The following is a 15,748-nucleotide window of genomic DNA, read 5'->3' on the forward strand; positions in this document are numbered from 1 at the left end:
CACAGGCCGCCCTCCATTTCACAAATCATTTTGGGAGGTCTTGGTCGAAACAAAAATAAATTTGGAAAGCTCTAAATGTTTGGTGAAAAAGAGCTGTGGTTTTCCAGCCAGCCCAGGGCTGTTCGTCTGGCACCTGTAACTAGCACCATTGGCCCCTGGAGAAGGTCTGTCCTTGCTAAGTAACGAGGTGCCTTTTCCCTGTGCTCCGACTGCAGGCTCACTGTGCAGAGACATGCGCAGGTGTCAGCCTCCCCTGCCCCCTCTCTCCATCCTAGCCCTCTCACACCTTGCCAAACCCATGGACTGTATAGTTGCATCATAATTTTCAACAACCCAGATCAGCTCAGAGGCGCACAGGACTAATCAGAGACCCACACAGAAGTGTCCCCTGTTTAATTCATAATGTTATTTAACCAAACAACACACCAACAGGTGGAAGGGATGGGCTTGTCCTGTCTCCAAGGGCCCACGTTATGGTAATCAGAACCCAAGTTAATTAACAGGCTTGCCTGAACATTTACTCTGTATTCAGAGTATGGGGAAGGTGCACTCTGTTATTCATCCCAAAGAGGTTTAAGCCGTGTTTTAAGCACAAGTCTTAAAGCAGCCTTAACTGTGGAGCTGCCTTGGCACCTCCGCAATAAGCTACTGATGTTGTTTGAAAGAAGGGGCTCCCTTCCCCCCCGGCCCCCACCCCCCAGTGCTCTTTTTGAGCCCTGCCTCAGTCTAGGCCAGTCCACGATGGATTTCACGTCCATTTCATTCCCTGACTTCTATTCTGTCTTACAGATCATTGGGCCATGGAAGTGAAGAAAGACAAATGATGGACGACCAGGGATTGACAGACAGGACACTGAGCAAACACTACGGCTTTGGACATCCCTATGACACAGGGTCAGGGGCCAGCCATGACCTCTGGCCATCAGCCGTTGGGATCACCTCACTGGGGCAAAAGTGAAAATGGCAAAGTTGAAGATTCAGTGTATGTCTTGGTGGGGGGGGGTGTTAGCGGGCGGAGGAGAGGAGGGGGGCTACGGGAGTCCTGTCCAGAGGGGAGCTGGGCCCACGTTTGCTCCTGATTTTATATTTTGAAGCTGGTCTAGCAATAGGTGCAGTGCTGGTGATGGGTCTGTGAGGGGAAAGGCGGGTTGCTGGAACCTTGCTCCCCTTCACTGTGCTGTTTTCATTTCTGTTACATCAAACTCCTTGTTTCTCTGCTGAGTTACCTTGGTAATGCCAGAGAGCAGTCCTGCCACCCCTCTGTCTCGATTCCCAGCTGATTTTTCCCAGCTTTAACCTATAAACTGCTGATATCTTTCCACATCACTGTTTGATACCTTCATCTGGGCAGATATTCTCTTAAGACGGGCGTTCCAGGCAGTGTTGCCCTTTCCCGTTGCAGACTCAGTTCACTCCCATTTGAGAGCTGAAGGCAGCAGTGATCTGCTCCCAAAACTTGCACCCAGCTTGCAAACTGATCTCTCTGTGGCGCATGCCGCCTGAGGCCAGCCCTGAATCTCCATTCCCCTCCTGCACTTAGATGGACTGGTGACCATCCAGAGTGTGCACTGTGAACAGGCGAGAGTCCATATTCCCATCATTAAAAATCGCCCTCAGCAAGCTGCAAATGGCCACCTCCCACTGATAGCAGCATGTGCCCTGCTACCGTTCATCCTGCCGTGGATGTGAGCCAGATCACTAGCCCTGCTCTGCTGCCACGGCCTTCTGTATGCTCCAGCTCTCAGAAGTGGTATTCAGCAGCCCAGAGCCTTGCATTCTGTGGCACCACAGCACAGCAGGGGAGAGACTCTGCAGCAGCTTCACATACACTGTGTAGTGGTGTTACTGAGTTATGAAAACAACCAGTACAATGTCTACCACACTCCTTGTGCGGTTCACTAATGGGCCTTCAGTCTCTGGGTGCTAACGTGCCCAGAACGCCCATTCATCTCCACTAGAGTCATAGGTGCTCAGCACCTTGGAAAATCAGAGCCTGTGAATTTTTATTTTTATTGTACTGCAGGTCCATGTCTCACCAGTGCATCATTGTCCTACAGATGTTGGGGGCAGCCAGAGGTTCTGGCAGTTGGGGAATGTGCAGCAGGCAGTTTGGCCTATAGGATAAGCACCCAAGCCAAATGATAAAAAGAGTGGCAGTGAACTAGTTAACGTGGACACTGGAATCTTAATAGTGTAAATTTCAAACTCACCACTGAGACGGATGGGGCAGTTCACACCTCTCAGCCTGTGGTTTCAGGCTGCCTGCACACTCAGGCAGACAACACATCAGTTACACTCAATTCACATTTGAAAGGCTTTCTTTGCAACCAGAAGAACTAAAGAAGCTTTGCTGTTTATTTAAGCTTTGCTGCTAGAGCAGGATTCTGCATTGTGAATTGGGTCCTGACTGCGGCAATTAGGGTAATCTACACTTGTAACGCTACAGAGTTACAGCTGCAGCGGTTCCGTGTGGACAACAGCGACTATCTGCTGATGGAATCCAACTCCTGTGAGGCAGGAGCTAGGGCGACAAGAGAACTCTGCCGTTGACCTAGCGCCGTCCACTCCGGGCTTAGGTTGGCTTAACTGCGTTACTCAGGGGTGTGGCTATCCTGATGTAGGTTTTCAGTGTAGACTGGCCCTTACAGACAGTAACTGATCCTGTTGCCATCCTGTGGGTTAGGTCTGGATTATCAGCCCCATTTCACATGTGAGGATACGAGGCAGAGAGAGGGAAAGCAACTTGCCCAAGGTCACTCAAGGCGTGAGTGTCAGATCCAGCATTAGGACTCCCTGAGCAGTTCCTGATTCCTAGCCCCGTATTTAAACAGCTAGAACACATGGGACACATATGGCTCGGGATAAAGAGGTTACAACAATGGGAGGTAACTTGCCAGCCAGCCAGTGGCTTGTCCTTGCTCTGACTTACTTGAAAACAGCAGGTTTAGAATTCTAGCTGTGGTTCAGCAGCCAAAGAGAAGGGGGGAAGCACCTTGAAGGAGAGGCCCATGAGGGTGGTTTCTTTGCCTGCCTGTAGTGGGTCTTTGGCAGGATCCCGTATGCCTGTAATACATCAGCCCTTCAGGTGGCTGATCTATCAATGGGTTGTATCCCACACAATATTCTAGCTTTTCCAGATGTAAAACGGACCATTTCTTTTCTGGTTGCCCCAAATCTTCCCTAATGTCCAAAATCAGAGAGGGAGATTTGAAACAAGCGTATCCTGCATCTAATCCCATCTTCACTAGCTCCGAGACTTTCCCAAAAGTCTCCTAGGCCCAGATCCACAAAGCTAGTTAGGCTCCGAACTTCCACAGAAAGCAACAGAATTTAGGAGCCTAAATACCTTCATGGTCTCAGTTTCTCTATCTGTAAAATGCGGAATGATGGTAGTAGGCTACCTCCCGGGTGTGGTGCGAGGATTGACTCCTGCCTGTAAAGTGCTTTAAAAGAAGAAATCATTATCTAAGTTCTCCTACGTTTGTGTCCAGCACACGTTGCTTCTGAGTTCCAGTCTCTCAAGCTACAGCCCGGTACATGAGACCTTTGCATATCTGTGCAGTACTCGATGGTAGGAAATGAGGTGAAATTCACCATGGCCAGAATCAGTGCAGCAGTGTTAGCTAGCTGTTCTCTTTAGTTTGGCTGCAGTTAGCAGGGCTCTGAGGCAATGCAGTCAGACCAGCTTGTGGAGCAGCTCAGAACTGTATGAGAGCTGAAACGGAGCCTTTATTGCTGCTGACTGATGTATTTGAAAACCCACCCTTGCCTCCTGTGATTCTGCTGAATACAAACTATCTTCAGTTCTGCCACAGAGTAACCAGAATGCCAGAGGTATTGCTTCACCAGTGCTAAATTTCTCAAATATACCTCCTGTAATCCTTGAGTGTGGAGGATTCCTGCTGTGCACTGGCACTGTCTTTGTTAAGGAACTGAACAGAGCCAGGAAATTCTCTCCCTAACAGTGGTGCAGATTTGATCAGATACCACTCATCATTGCACCATAGGCAGCAGCCCCTGAATCAGTCTGTGAACCCAGAGAGAACAACAGGGTCTCTCTGTCCAGCAGCCTCTGTAAAGAATCCCATTTACATCCATTACAACAGAGTCTTATCTCTTCTGTGTTGCTACAGACAGTACCATCATCAGGTAAATCCAGGGGTGGATTTTGGTGCCCAGCAGGAATAGATCTTTTCTAAATCAACAAATCAGCTGATCCTCCGCTGCCTGTGCATGCTAGCACTGCACCATAGAAAATAAGCTATATGCCATGCAGAAGGGGTGTGAGTGACTCCTAGAAAGGATTTAGCACAGGTGGACAAACTTTTTGGCCCGAGGGCCACATCTGGGAATAGAAATTGTATGGTGGGCCATGAATGCTCACAAAATGGGGGTTGAGGGGGTGAGGGCTCTGGGGTGGGGCCATAAATGGGGAGCTCAGGGTGCGGGAGGGGGCTCCAGGCTGGGGCAGGAGAGTGGGGTGTGTGGGGGGGCTCTGGGGGTGCAGGCTCTGGGGTGGGGCTGGGGATGAGGAGTTTGGGGTGTAGGAGGGTGCTCCAGTCTGAGACCGAGGGGTTCAGAGTGCGGTAGGGGGATCAAAGCTGGGGCGGGGAGTTGGAGTGCGGGAAGGGGTGCAGGCTCCAGCTGGGGATGCGGGCTCTGGGGTGGGGCTGGGAATGAGGGGTTTGGGGTGCAGGAGGTGCTCTCCTGGGATCGAGGGGTTCAGAGGGCAGGAGGGGGATCAGGGTTGGGGCAGGGGTTTGGGGCATGGGAAAAGGCTCAGGGGTGCAGGCTCTAGGTGGCACTTACCTCAAGCAGCTCCCAGAAGCAGCTGCATGTCCCTTCTCCATCTCCTACACAGAGGCGCGGCCAGGTGGCTCTGCACGCTCCCCCGTTTGTAGGCACTGCCCCTGCAGCTCCCATTGGTTGCGGTTCTTGGCCAATGGGAGCTGCAGGGGTGGCACTTGGGGTGAGAGCAGCATGCAGAGCGGAGGCCCCCGGCTGCCCCTATGTGTAGGAGCTGGAGGGGGGGCCATGCTGTTGCTTCCAGGAGCTGCATGGCGCGGCCCCAACCCTGCTCCCCGGCTGGAGTGCCGGATTAGGGCCATGCTGCTACTTCCGGGAGCTGCGTGGAGTGGCCCCTGACCCTGCTCCCTGGATGAAGCGTCAGAGCGGGGAAAGCCCCAGACCCCACTCCCCAGCGGGAGCTTGAGGGCCGGATTAAAATGGCTGGCGAACCAGATCTGGCCCGCGGGCCATAGTTTGCCCACCCCTGATTTAGCAGGTCCATGCCACCCTCTCGGTGCTAGAAATAACTTTTAATCTGTTTCTAATTTTGTAAAAGCTTGTTTTAGAAGATTCTGTTTCTTACTTGATTGTGGTTTTGCTGACTGATCCTCCGAGTTAACACTAAAGAATGAACCCTAGCTGAGCTATCATATGTTTACCCGCCAGTGTGTTTTATTCTGCAAACTTACCTCTGCCTCGAATCAATATGGGTTTGAAAAGACAGGGTAAATGTTCATTTCCTCTCATGTTCTTAATAGAGTTTAGAACAGCAGCAATTGAAGATTTAAAAGATCCATGCAGCTCTTGGATTGGAGCAGGTGACAAGCTTTGTATGTGGGCCCAAGGCTGTTGAGCCAACCAGTTTGCTGCATGAAAGGCTAATGAAAATGAGACCAAACTGCTTAGCCTAGCTGTGTTCTTCCTGCATCGCAAAGGATGGAGATCTCCTGCCTTCTTCAGAATAACGGCCTGATCCAAAGTCCGGTGAAGCCAGTGGACTTTGGATCAAGCTGTTATAGAGGGTAATTGTAAAACTAGAAGTGTCGCTTAAGCACCTATGAAATGCCATGTAGGGTTTATAGTCACTAGGCTGGAGCTCTGCAGTGAGTACATACACCCATAAGAGTGACTCAGTAAAGCCAAAGGTGTCCTATCCGTTGATATTAGCTACAAGAGGTCAGGTTACAAATACTTCCCCCCCACTGCCACTCCTCAATAAATGAGGATTGCATAGGGGAGTTCCTCAAGGGTTTGGGGCATTACCTACCCCATTGGCTTAAGTAGTCTCAGCAATTGCTGCATGCCTCACTCTCTCTGGCGAGGGGATCTCTAGCTGTGGAAGCTTTGGCAAAGCCCCCATTTGTGAGGAGCTCTGTGTGGTGCAGGAGGTGCTGCTGCGTCCAGGATATCCTGCTGCCTGTACTTGGGTCTGAGCTCTGACCCTTAGTGAATCACCAGCATGCTGCTTGGCACAGTGCTATCCTGCACCAGAGCTATAACTACCACTCACCGCAGTTAAGCAAAATGCTGTCACGTATCCGGCAATGCCTGACTACAAATGTACATCTGCCCTGCAGGCCTCTGGATTCTTCCAGGTGAGAGAATCTTAGCACATAACAATGGGGGGAAAGAGCAATTAAATCAACCACTTCCTGCAGTAACATAGAAAGGGCTGCAAGGTAAACTACCCAGGAGAGCATGTCTGAGGGAAGCCCCCATGCAAAGCATGACTGAACTGACCCTGAGTATGCACACAAATTACACATGAAATATTTGAAAAATGCAGACAATTGTCTCACTAGAGTCCCAGTTTGCAATAAGACCCCTCTCTGAGCGGGACTGTAGAAGCAGCAGGATTTAGTATTCTACAAACACCATCAGTGAGGAATATAACTAGGGAATAAGTCTCTAAACATCAGTTGTCAACGAGAACAAGCAAACTGCAAATGCCTTAGAACAGGCCTTTGCTAATCTCCAATTTGAGTACAGACTCCTTTCCAGAGCACAGCAGGGAGCTACCGGATCATTAAGACTTTGTTAATGTCACTCACAGGATGTTTGCCAGGGAGCTCCGGGCTCATTTCTGCTCCTGTTTCAGTCAATAGGAATTTTGCTGTTGACTTCAGTGGGAGTATTAAAGAGTTACAATTATACTGCACTTGTCAGATCTACACACACTCTCACTGTCATAGATTCATAGATTCATAGATTCTAGGACTGGAAGGGACCTCGAGAGGTCATCGAGTCCAGTCCCCTGCCCGCATGGCAGGACCAAATACTGTCTAGACCATCCCTGATAGACATTTATCTAACCTACTCTTAAATATCTCCAGAGATGGAGATTCCACAACCTCCCTAGGCAATTTATTCCAGTGTTTAACCACCCTGACAGTTAGGAACTTTTTCCTAATGTCCAACCTAGACCTCCCTTGCTGCAGTTTAAGCCCATTGCTTCTTGTTCTATCCTCAGAGGCTAAGGTGAACAAGTTTTCTCCCTCCTCCTTATGACACCCTTTTAGATACCTGAAAACTGCTATCATGTCCCCTCTCAGTCTTCTCTTTTCCAAACTAAACAAACCCAATTCTTTCAGCCTTGCTTCATAGGTCATGTTCTCAAGACCTTTAATCATTCTTGTTGCTCTTCTCTGGACCCTTTCCAATTTCTCCACATCTTTCTTGAAATGCGGTGCCCAGAACTGGACACAATACTCCAGCTGAGGCCTAACCAGAGCAGAGTAGAGCGGAAGAATGACTTCTCGTGTCTTGCTCACAACACACCTGTTAATACATCCCAGAATCACGTTTGCTTTTTTTGCAACAGCATCACACTGTTGACTCATATTTAGCTTGTGGTCCACTATAACCCCTAGATCCCTTTCTGCCGTACTCCTTCCTAGACAGTCTCTTCCCATTCTGTATGTGTGAAACTGATTTTTTCTTCCTAAGTGGAGCACTTTGCATTTGTCTTTGTTAAACTTCATCCTGTTTAACTCAGACCATTTCTCCAATTTGTCCAGATCATTTTGAATTATGACCCTGTCCTCCAAAGCAGTTGCAATCCCTCCCAGTTTGGTATCATCCGCAAACTTAATAATCGTACTTTCTATACCAATATCTAAGTCGTTAATGAAGATATTGAACAGAGCCGGTCCCAAAACAGACCCCTGCGGAACCCCACTCGTTATGCCTTTCCAGCAGGATTGGGAACCATTAATAACAACTCTCTGAGTACGGTTATCCAGCCAGTTATGCACCCACCTTATAGTAGCCCCATCTAAATTGTATTTGCCTAGTTTGTCGATAAGAATATCATGCGAGACCGTATCAAATGCCTTACTAAAGTCTAGGTATACCACATCCACAGCTTCTCCCTTATCCACAAGACTCGTTATCCTATCGAAGAAAGCTATCAGATTGGTTTGACATGATTTGTTCTTTACAAATCCATGCTGGCTGTTCCCTATCACCTTACCACCTTCCAAGTGTTTGCAGATGATTTCCTTAATTACTTGCTCCATTATCTTCCCTGGCACAGAAGTTAAACTAACTGGTCTGTAGTTTCCTGGGTTGTTTTTATTTCCCTTTTTATAGATGGGCACTATATTTGCCCTTTTCCAGTCTTCTGGAATCTCTCCCGTCTCCCATGATTTTCCAAAGATAATAGCTAGAGGCTCAGATACCTCCTCTATTAGCTCCTTGAGTATTCTAGGATGCATTTCATCAGGCCCTGGTGACTTGCAGGCATCTAACTTTTCTAAGTGATTTTTAACTTGTTCTTTTTTTATTTTATCTGCTAAACCTACCCCCTTCCCATTAGCATTCACTAGGATAGGCATTCCTTCAGACTTCTCGGTGAAGACCGAAACAAAGAAGTCATTAAGCATCTCTGCCATTTCCAAGTTTCCTGTTACTGTTTCTCCCTCTTCACTAAGCAGTGGGCCTACCCTGTCTTTGGTCTTCCTCTTGCTTCTAATGTATTGATAAAAAGTCTTCTTGTTCCCCTTTATTCCCTTAGCTAGTTTGAGCTCATTTTGTGCCTTTGCCTTTCTAATCTTGCCCCTGCATTCCTGTGTTGTTTGCCTATATTCATCCTTTGTAATCTGTCCTAGTTTCCATTTTTTATATGACTCCTTTTTATTTTTTAGATCATGCAAGATCTCGTGGTTAAGCCAAGGTGGTCTTTTGCCACATTTTCTATCTTTCCTAACCAGCGGAATAGCTTGCTTTTGGGCCCTTAATAGTGTCCCTTTGAAAAACTGCCAGCTCTCCTCAGTTGTTTTTCCCCTCAGTCTTGATTCCCATGGGACCTTACCTATCAGCTCTCTGAGCTTACCAAAATCCGCCTTCCTGAAATCCATTGTCTCTATTTTGCTGTTCTCCCTTCTACCCTTCCTTAGAATTGCAAACTCTATGATTTCATGATCACTTTCACCCAAGCTGCCTTCTACTTTCAAATTCTCAACGAGTTCCTCCCTATTTGTTAAAATCAAGTCTAGAACAGCTTTACCCCTAGTAGCTTTTTCAACCTTCTGAAATAAAAAGTTGTCTGCAATGCAGTCCAAGAATTTGTTGGATAGTCTGTGCCCCGCTGTGTTATTTTCCCAACATATATCCGGATAGTTGAAGTCCCCCATCACCACCAAATCTTGGGCTTTGGATGATTTTGTTAGTTGTTTAAAAAAAGCCTCATCCACCTCTTCCACCTGGTTAGGTGGCCTGTAGTAGACTCCTAGCATGACATCACCCTTGTTCTTTACCCCTTTTAGCCTAACCCAGAGACTCTCAACACTTCCGTCTCCTATGTCCATCTCTACCTCAGTCCAAGTGTGTACATTTTTAATATATAAGGCAACACCTCCTCCCTTTTTCCCCTGTCTATCCTTCCTGAGCAAGCTGTATCCATCCACACCAACATTCCAATCATGTGTATTATCCCACCAAGTTTCAGTGATGCCAACAATGTCATAGTTGTATTTATTTATAAGCACTTCCAGTTCTTCCTGCTTATTACCCATACTTCTCGCATTTGTATATAGGCATCTAAGATACTGGTTTGATCTTTCCTCCCGGTTTTGTCCTGACCCTCCTTTCTCTCTGCCAATATAGCCCACACTCCCTCTCCTCTCCGACCCATCTCCCAGGTCTCCATGTTCCCCACTTACCTGCGGGCTTTGCTCACCTGTCCCCGTCGAACCTAGTTTAAAGCCCTCCTCACTAGGTTAGCCAGTCTGTGTCCAAATAGGGTCTTTCCCCTCCTCGAAAGGTGAACACCATCTCTGCCTAGCAGTCCTTCCTCAAATAGCATCCCGTGGTCTAGGAAGCCAAAGCCCTCCTGGCGACACCATCTTCGCAGCCAGGCATTCACCTCCATGATGCATCTGTCTCTGCCCGGGCCCCTACCTTTGACAGGAAGAATCGAAGAGAATACCACCTGCGCTCCAAACTCCTTCACCCGTACTCCCAGAGCCCTGTAGTCACTCTTGATCCGCTCAGTGTCACACTGCGCAGTATCATTTGTGCCCACATGGATGAGTAGCATGGGGTAGTAGTCAGAGGGCTGGATAATCCTCGACAATGCCTCCGTAACGTCTCGGATACGGGCTCCCGGCAGGCAGCATACCTCCCGAGATGAAATGTCAGGGCGACAGATGGGCGCCTCCGTCCCCCTCAGCAGAGAGTCTCCGACCACCACTACCCTACGTTTCCTATTCGCAGTGGTGGCAGCAGACCTCCCAGCCTTAGGGGTACGAGGCTTGTCCTTGACTTTTAAATGGGTTCTTTGCTCATTAAGTCATGGGATCTACCCCTCTGCGCTGGATCTCCCAGTCTCGGTTAGCAAGGCCATGCCATTTTCAGCACTCTTGTGGCAGAGACCGGGCAGGGGTGCTGGGCAAGGGGAGTGGAAGTTTGGCAGTGTAAGTAATGTGTTATGGCGTGTCTCAGTAAATGGAGCACTTGTCCGGCCCCAGCATGAATGAGGGTCTTGTCTGGGCTCACTCTGAGCGCTAAACCTGCTTTTAGGAATGTAAGTGCCTATAGTGCCAGATTCATTGGATCTGCTGCGTGGCAAGAGGCTGATGCTCAGGCTTTGTCTGTTGATAGTGCTCCTGCTCTCTAGCTTCTGACTTGTAGACCCGTTTCAGCTCTCACGGAGCTTAGCTCTCAGAAGCAGCTCCATTGTCCAATGCCAGGGTGAGGAGACTTAAGCAGAGCTGCCCTGCTCTCTGGTGCTAGCTAGTGGTGCCTTTCTAAATTTCAATTCATTTTGAAAACCATCTCAAAGTGGGCTTGAAATGGTTTGTCAAAATTGATTTCTCCAGGGAGCTAAACAAGTAATGACATGAAATTCCATTCCTTGGTGGAAGATGCTGTGATACACCATCAGCTGCATCTTCACTGCATGTTCGGTCAGATTGCCTCATTCAGGGCAGCTCTAAATTTGAACCAATGCTATTTACACACAGCATAGGGAGCTGTGAGTGATGATTGATGTGCTGCTGAAAGGCCAGCTATTCAGAGGTCTGGGGATCAGTGTGTATGGGGTGGGGAGAGATGGGGTTGTCTCTTTGAGATCCATGGCTGCAGTGTTTCTGGATTAGCCTTCATGGCACAAAGAGAGGGAGGAGCAGGGTCCCATTCCCCAAACAATTTAAATCCACTTTGCTCTCATTGCTAAGTTTACTTAACTGTTCTGGATTGTTTTGTTGTTGTCCCAACTGAGGACTCCTCCTTCCAGTCAATGCCCTTTGTTCCAGAGCTCCTGCTGGCCAAAGAAATTCATAGATTCATAGAGTGTAAATCCAGACGGGACCATTAGCTCACCTACTCTGACCTCCTGTAAATCACAGGCCATAAATTTCACAGTTTCCCCTGCACTGAGCCCAATAACTTGTGTTTAAGTAAAGCACATCTTCCAGAACGGCATGCAGTCTTGATTTGAAGATACCAAGAGATGGAGAATCCACCACTTCCCTTGGGAGTTTGGTCCAGTGTTTAATCGCCCTCACCTAAAAATGTGTGCCTTAGTTCCAGTTTGAATTTGTCAGCCCTCTGCTTCCAGCCATTGGTTCTTGTTATGCCTTTCTTTGCTAGATTAAAGAGCTCGTTAATACTCAGTATTTTCTCCTCATGAAGGTTCTTATCCACTGTAATCCAGTGACCTCACAATCATCTTGCTGGCAAGCTAAACAAATTGATCTCCTTAAATCCCTCACTGTCAGGCATTTTTCTCCAGCCCTTGAGTCATTTATGTGGCTCTTCTCTGCATCATCTCCAATTTTCAAACAACTTTTTAAAATGTGGCCGCCAGCTCTGGAGTCACCATTCCAGTGTCAGTCTCACCCAGGCTGTATGCAAAGGTAAAATCGCCTACCTATTGCTATTCATTGCTTCGCTGTTTACGCATTAGCCTTTTTTGACACAGCATCACACCGGGAGCTGGTGTTGAATTGCTTGTCCGCCATGACCCCTGGATTGTTTGTGGCATTGCTGCATTCCAGAATACAGCCCTGCATTCTGTAGGTCTGGTCTGCAGTCCTTCTTCCTACATGTATGACTTTGCATTTGGCTGTATTCAAACACATTTTGTTGGAATGGGCCCAGTTTACCAACCAATCCAGTACTGGTTAAGATGCCCCTTCAGAGCTTAGCACCATGGGGACCTGATCAGGGGTGCTGGAAATGGGTGGGCCAAGGGGCCATGGCCTCCCACTTTATACCGGCTGCAAGGGCAAGTGATGGGAAGGGGGGGGGGAGAGGAGCGAGCGGGGGATGGGGTTTTGGGGGGAAGAGGCGGTGTGAGGGCAGGGTTTTGGGGGAAGAGGTGGCGCAAGGGCAGGGGCTTGGGGAGAAGGGTGGGGCCTAGGGCGGTAGGGCCATGGTTCGGGGGCCTGTGGGCCTCCCCCCCCCCCTTAGGGCACTTCCGCCACTCCTGGACCTGATCCTAACTGGGATCTTTGGGTCCCAGGGTCTCTATTGATATTTAGCTGCTTCAGCTCCTCCCAGCCCCCGTCCTGATGCCACTCCATCCCCTGCAACAGCAACGGAGCTGCTGGGTACCCCTCTGTGTGGGTTAATAGTGTTGGTTGACAATTAAAACCCTTGACCCAACTAGGATGGAAGTGAAGATGCAAAGGCTGAGGCAGGAAGCCTTGCTGGAAGAAAGGCTTTAGTCAAACACAGGTGATTGGGGTCACTGCAGGAGTGCTGGGATGGAATTCTCTGGCCTGTGATAGACAGGAGGTCAGAGTAGCTAAATTAACTATCCCTTCTGGCCCTAAAATCAATTCCATGAGGCATGTCGGCTCTTTCATGAATGAAACATGTTCTTTGTACACACAATACACTTTACAGAACACCCGATGCGGGGAGCATTATTTCCAAAACTAAAGAGATTTTTACCCACAGCCCCTCAGGATCCTATTAGATACACCATTTAAAAACAAACCAGCCTGAATGTTTGAACAGTAAAAGCTGAATTGCACTGTCCCTACCACCTTTAGAGGGGCATTAGAGAACCGGCTTCACACTTTCCCCCAACTCAGCCTCTCCCACTGTTCTTTTTGAGGTTCCCACTCTTCTCCATGTGACAAAACCATCACACATGCTAATGAAATTGACATGGCGTGCTTGAGTGGAATAGCAAGGCGGGGCTGCAGGGCAGGGATAAGGGGCATTGGCAGAGCTGCATAGGGAAGGCCAGACTGGAACAGCAAGGGGCTACAGGTCAGATTTGGCCCAATTCTCCCATTAATTTTTGAAGTTCAAATGCTGATTATAAATCACCAAAACCAAATGATGTTTGTTGAGCTGAGCTCTAGATGGAAGCGGATCTTGGTGTTTAGTTGTAGGATGCAGGGAGAGTTGCAGATAATGTTCCTGACAGTAAATAAACCTGTACAAACTAAAACAAGCCCTAGAGTCATTTACTGCCAAATACTGTAGCTGTGAAGCTGGATTCTTGCTGGCTCTGCAGAACTGTCTCAAGCCCTAATGAGCATATTGGAGCAGCCACACAGCTCAGGTGTTAACATTCAATATATGGGAAATGGACCCGGAAGCGCAAAGCGGGAATGGATGGGCAGCTTCTGCTTTGAATTCCAGTCACCACACCTCTTTCCCTAGTATGTACACACACTTCCCCTAGGTGGCAGTAGAGGACAGTTAGATGTAGGCAAGCCGGCCTGGAAAGTTGCCCATAGCTTCTGTTAATCACAGATTCCCACCAATACATTTTGTTTAATCGTTTATGGGAAACATTTGTTTATGGTCAGTATTGGGACCTAGAGACCCAGTGATGGACACAGCATCTTTGCATGTGTTGTGATGTGACAAAGCAGGCTGGACATAGATTTATGGGTGCTGAGATGGGACTTCTAGTACCCTAATCTCACAAGCAAGATAAAGGAAACCAAATCCACCACACTGGACCCGACTAGATCAGTATCCTGGCTCAGGAAGGTGAGCAATACCCATAATGCAGCTGGCCAACAGTACAGTGCTCCATGTAGGGGAAAAGTTCTCCTGCCTCCCACTGATGGGCTTACGCTCTGACTCATGAACTCTCATCACCATCTTAGCTGGAGATGTGTCACAAATGTGTCATGAAGGGGCATAAAGCCACCCTTTGTTTAAATCTAGCCACAAAATTTGACTCCATGGTGCTTTTCAGCCAGATGGAGGTTTTCCCCAAGGTTCATAAGAATCCCTCTTTTAACGTAAAGAACTGGTTAAGAGTTTCAAAGCCAGCTAGGGTCAGAGCTAGGGGCTTTAGACAAGGGGAGCTGTGTATCTAAATCCTCTAGACGGCTACAAAAGTTTGTTTGCGCTGTTGGACTTCTCCCCTTATTTACTCACGGTGAGGTACGTTTCTTGCCATGGGGTCTTTCAAAAACCTGCTTTGAACTCAATGGGATGTCTGTGACAGGAGGCAGAGGCCCCATCTGATCACTGGCAGACAAGGGGTTAATTCCTGTCTCTGATTGCCACAGGTGCACAGACAAGATGGAGTCAGGAGGCTGATGGCAGAACCAGGAAAAGAACCAAGATCTCCTGACCCCTAGCGTGATGCTCTCGCCACTGGCCCATGCAGAGAAAAAGAACTGCCCCCTTTCCTTGCAGATGGTATGTACCCTGAATCAGCACCCTCTGTTCCAAGAGCTTGTCAGCGCAAAGGATAGATCTGTGACTAATGGTTTTGGAGAATTTCTCTTTGGCTGTTCTGTGCAGATGGCTATGACACTGACACTATCAATCCTGTTGGAACTGCTGACCTCTACCACGGCATCGATAGCGAATGTTAATGGGGCTTCTCTTGTCACTAACCAGCTAAACATGGATGGAGCTTCGTGATTTAGTGCAATTGCTCTAGGGTCTAGTCTGGGTTCTCAGTGTTTCATTGTTATTTAAAACACAAAATTGCACAAGTGCGCTCCAATTCACTGGATGACTAGACTGCTCAATAATGACCCAGCCACAAATCCACATGGACCTTCAGCCTTCAATCCCTTACCTTCACCTCTGCCCCAAATGCCTCTGAGAAAGGGATTTTGCAGCCTGCCCAAAACATGAACACATTGAGGCCCCACCGTTTGCTTATAGTTTTCTTTTACACCACATGCTCTGACACACCACACTCAGCACTGTGGCATCAACACTAGAGAGAGAGATGAGCTTCAAATTATACCATCAGGACAGCTAGCCAGCCAGGAGAGTCGGAGATATGGCATTCTTCCACATGGGATCTTCCCCACACCTCACTCCCAGAGCTGATAGGGGCTGGGAGCATGGGTGTAGATTCTCAGGGCTGCACTGACAGGCTCCGGAGAGAGGTCTCTGTGATGCTAGCTCCAAAGAATGGCTGTGATTGCTGTGTACCTCAAGGGGAACTGAGCCAAGCTCTTTGCTTTCATTGCCATCTTTCAGGTGCTCTGGTTCTGGCTTTGATTCTTGGATTTTTCAG

The 15,748-nt window shown here is 48.3% G+C and overlaps 1 protein-coding gene across 3 annotated transcripts in view; it reads left to right on the forward strand.

The window, feature by feature from the left end:
* The window catches only part of DECR2 (2,4-dienoyl-CoA reductase 2), a 39,505-nt gene extending 24,662 nt beyond the window's left edge, over positions 1-14,843 (forward strand). For all 3 annotated transcript variants that reach the window (XM_024215104.3, XM_024215101.3, XM_024215102.3), the window contains exons 10-11: positions 790-982; positions 14,778-14,843. Coding sequence is in view for 2 of the 3 variants with exons in the window: in XM_024215101.3 (XP_024070869.2) it covers positions 790-824 (35 nt within the window). In the remaining variant the exon portion in view is untranslated. The remainder of the gene's footprint in view (positions 1-789; positions 983-14,777) is intronic.
* Positions 14,844-15,748: the final 905 nt, after the last annotated feature.

The sequence above is a fragment of the Terrapene carolina genome, unplaced genomic scaffold, assembly GCF_002925995.2.
Source record: "Terrapene carolina triunguis isolate 2854851 unplaced genomic scaffold, T_m_triunguis-2.0 Scaffold695, whole genome shotgun sequence".
Lineage (NCBI taxonomy): Eukaryota > Metazoa > Chordata > Testudines > Emydidae > Terrapene > Terrapene triunguis.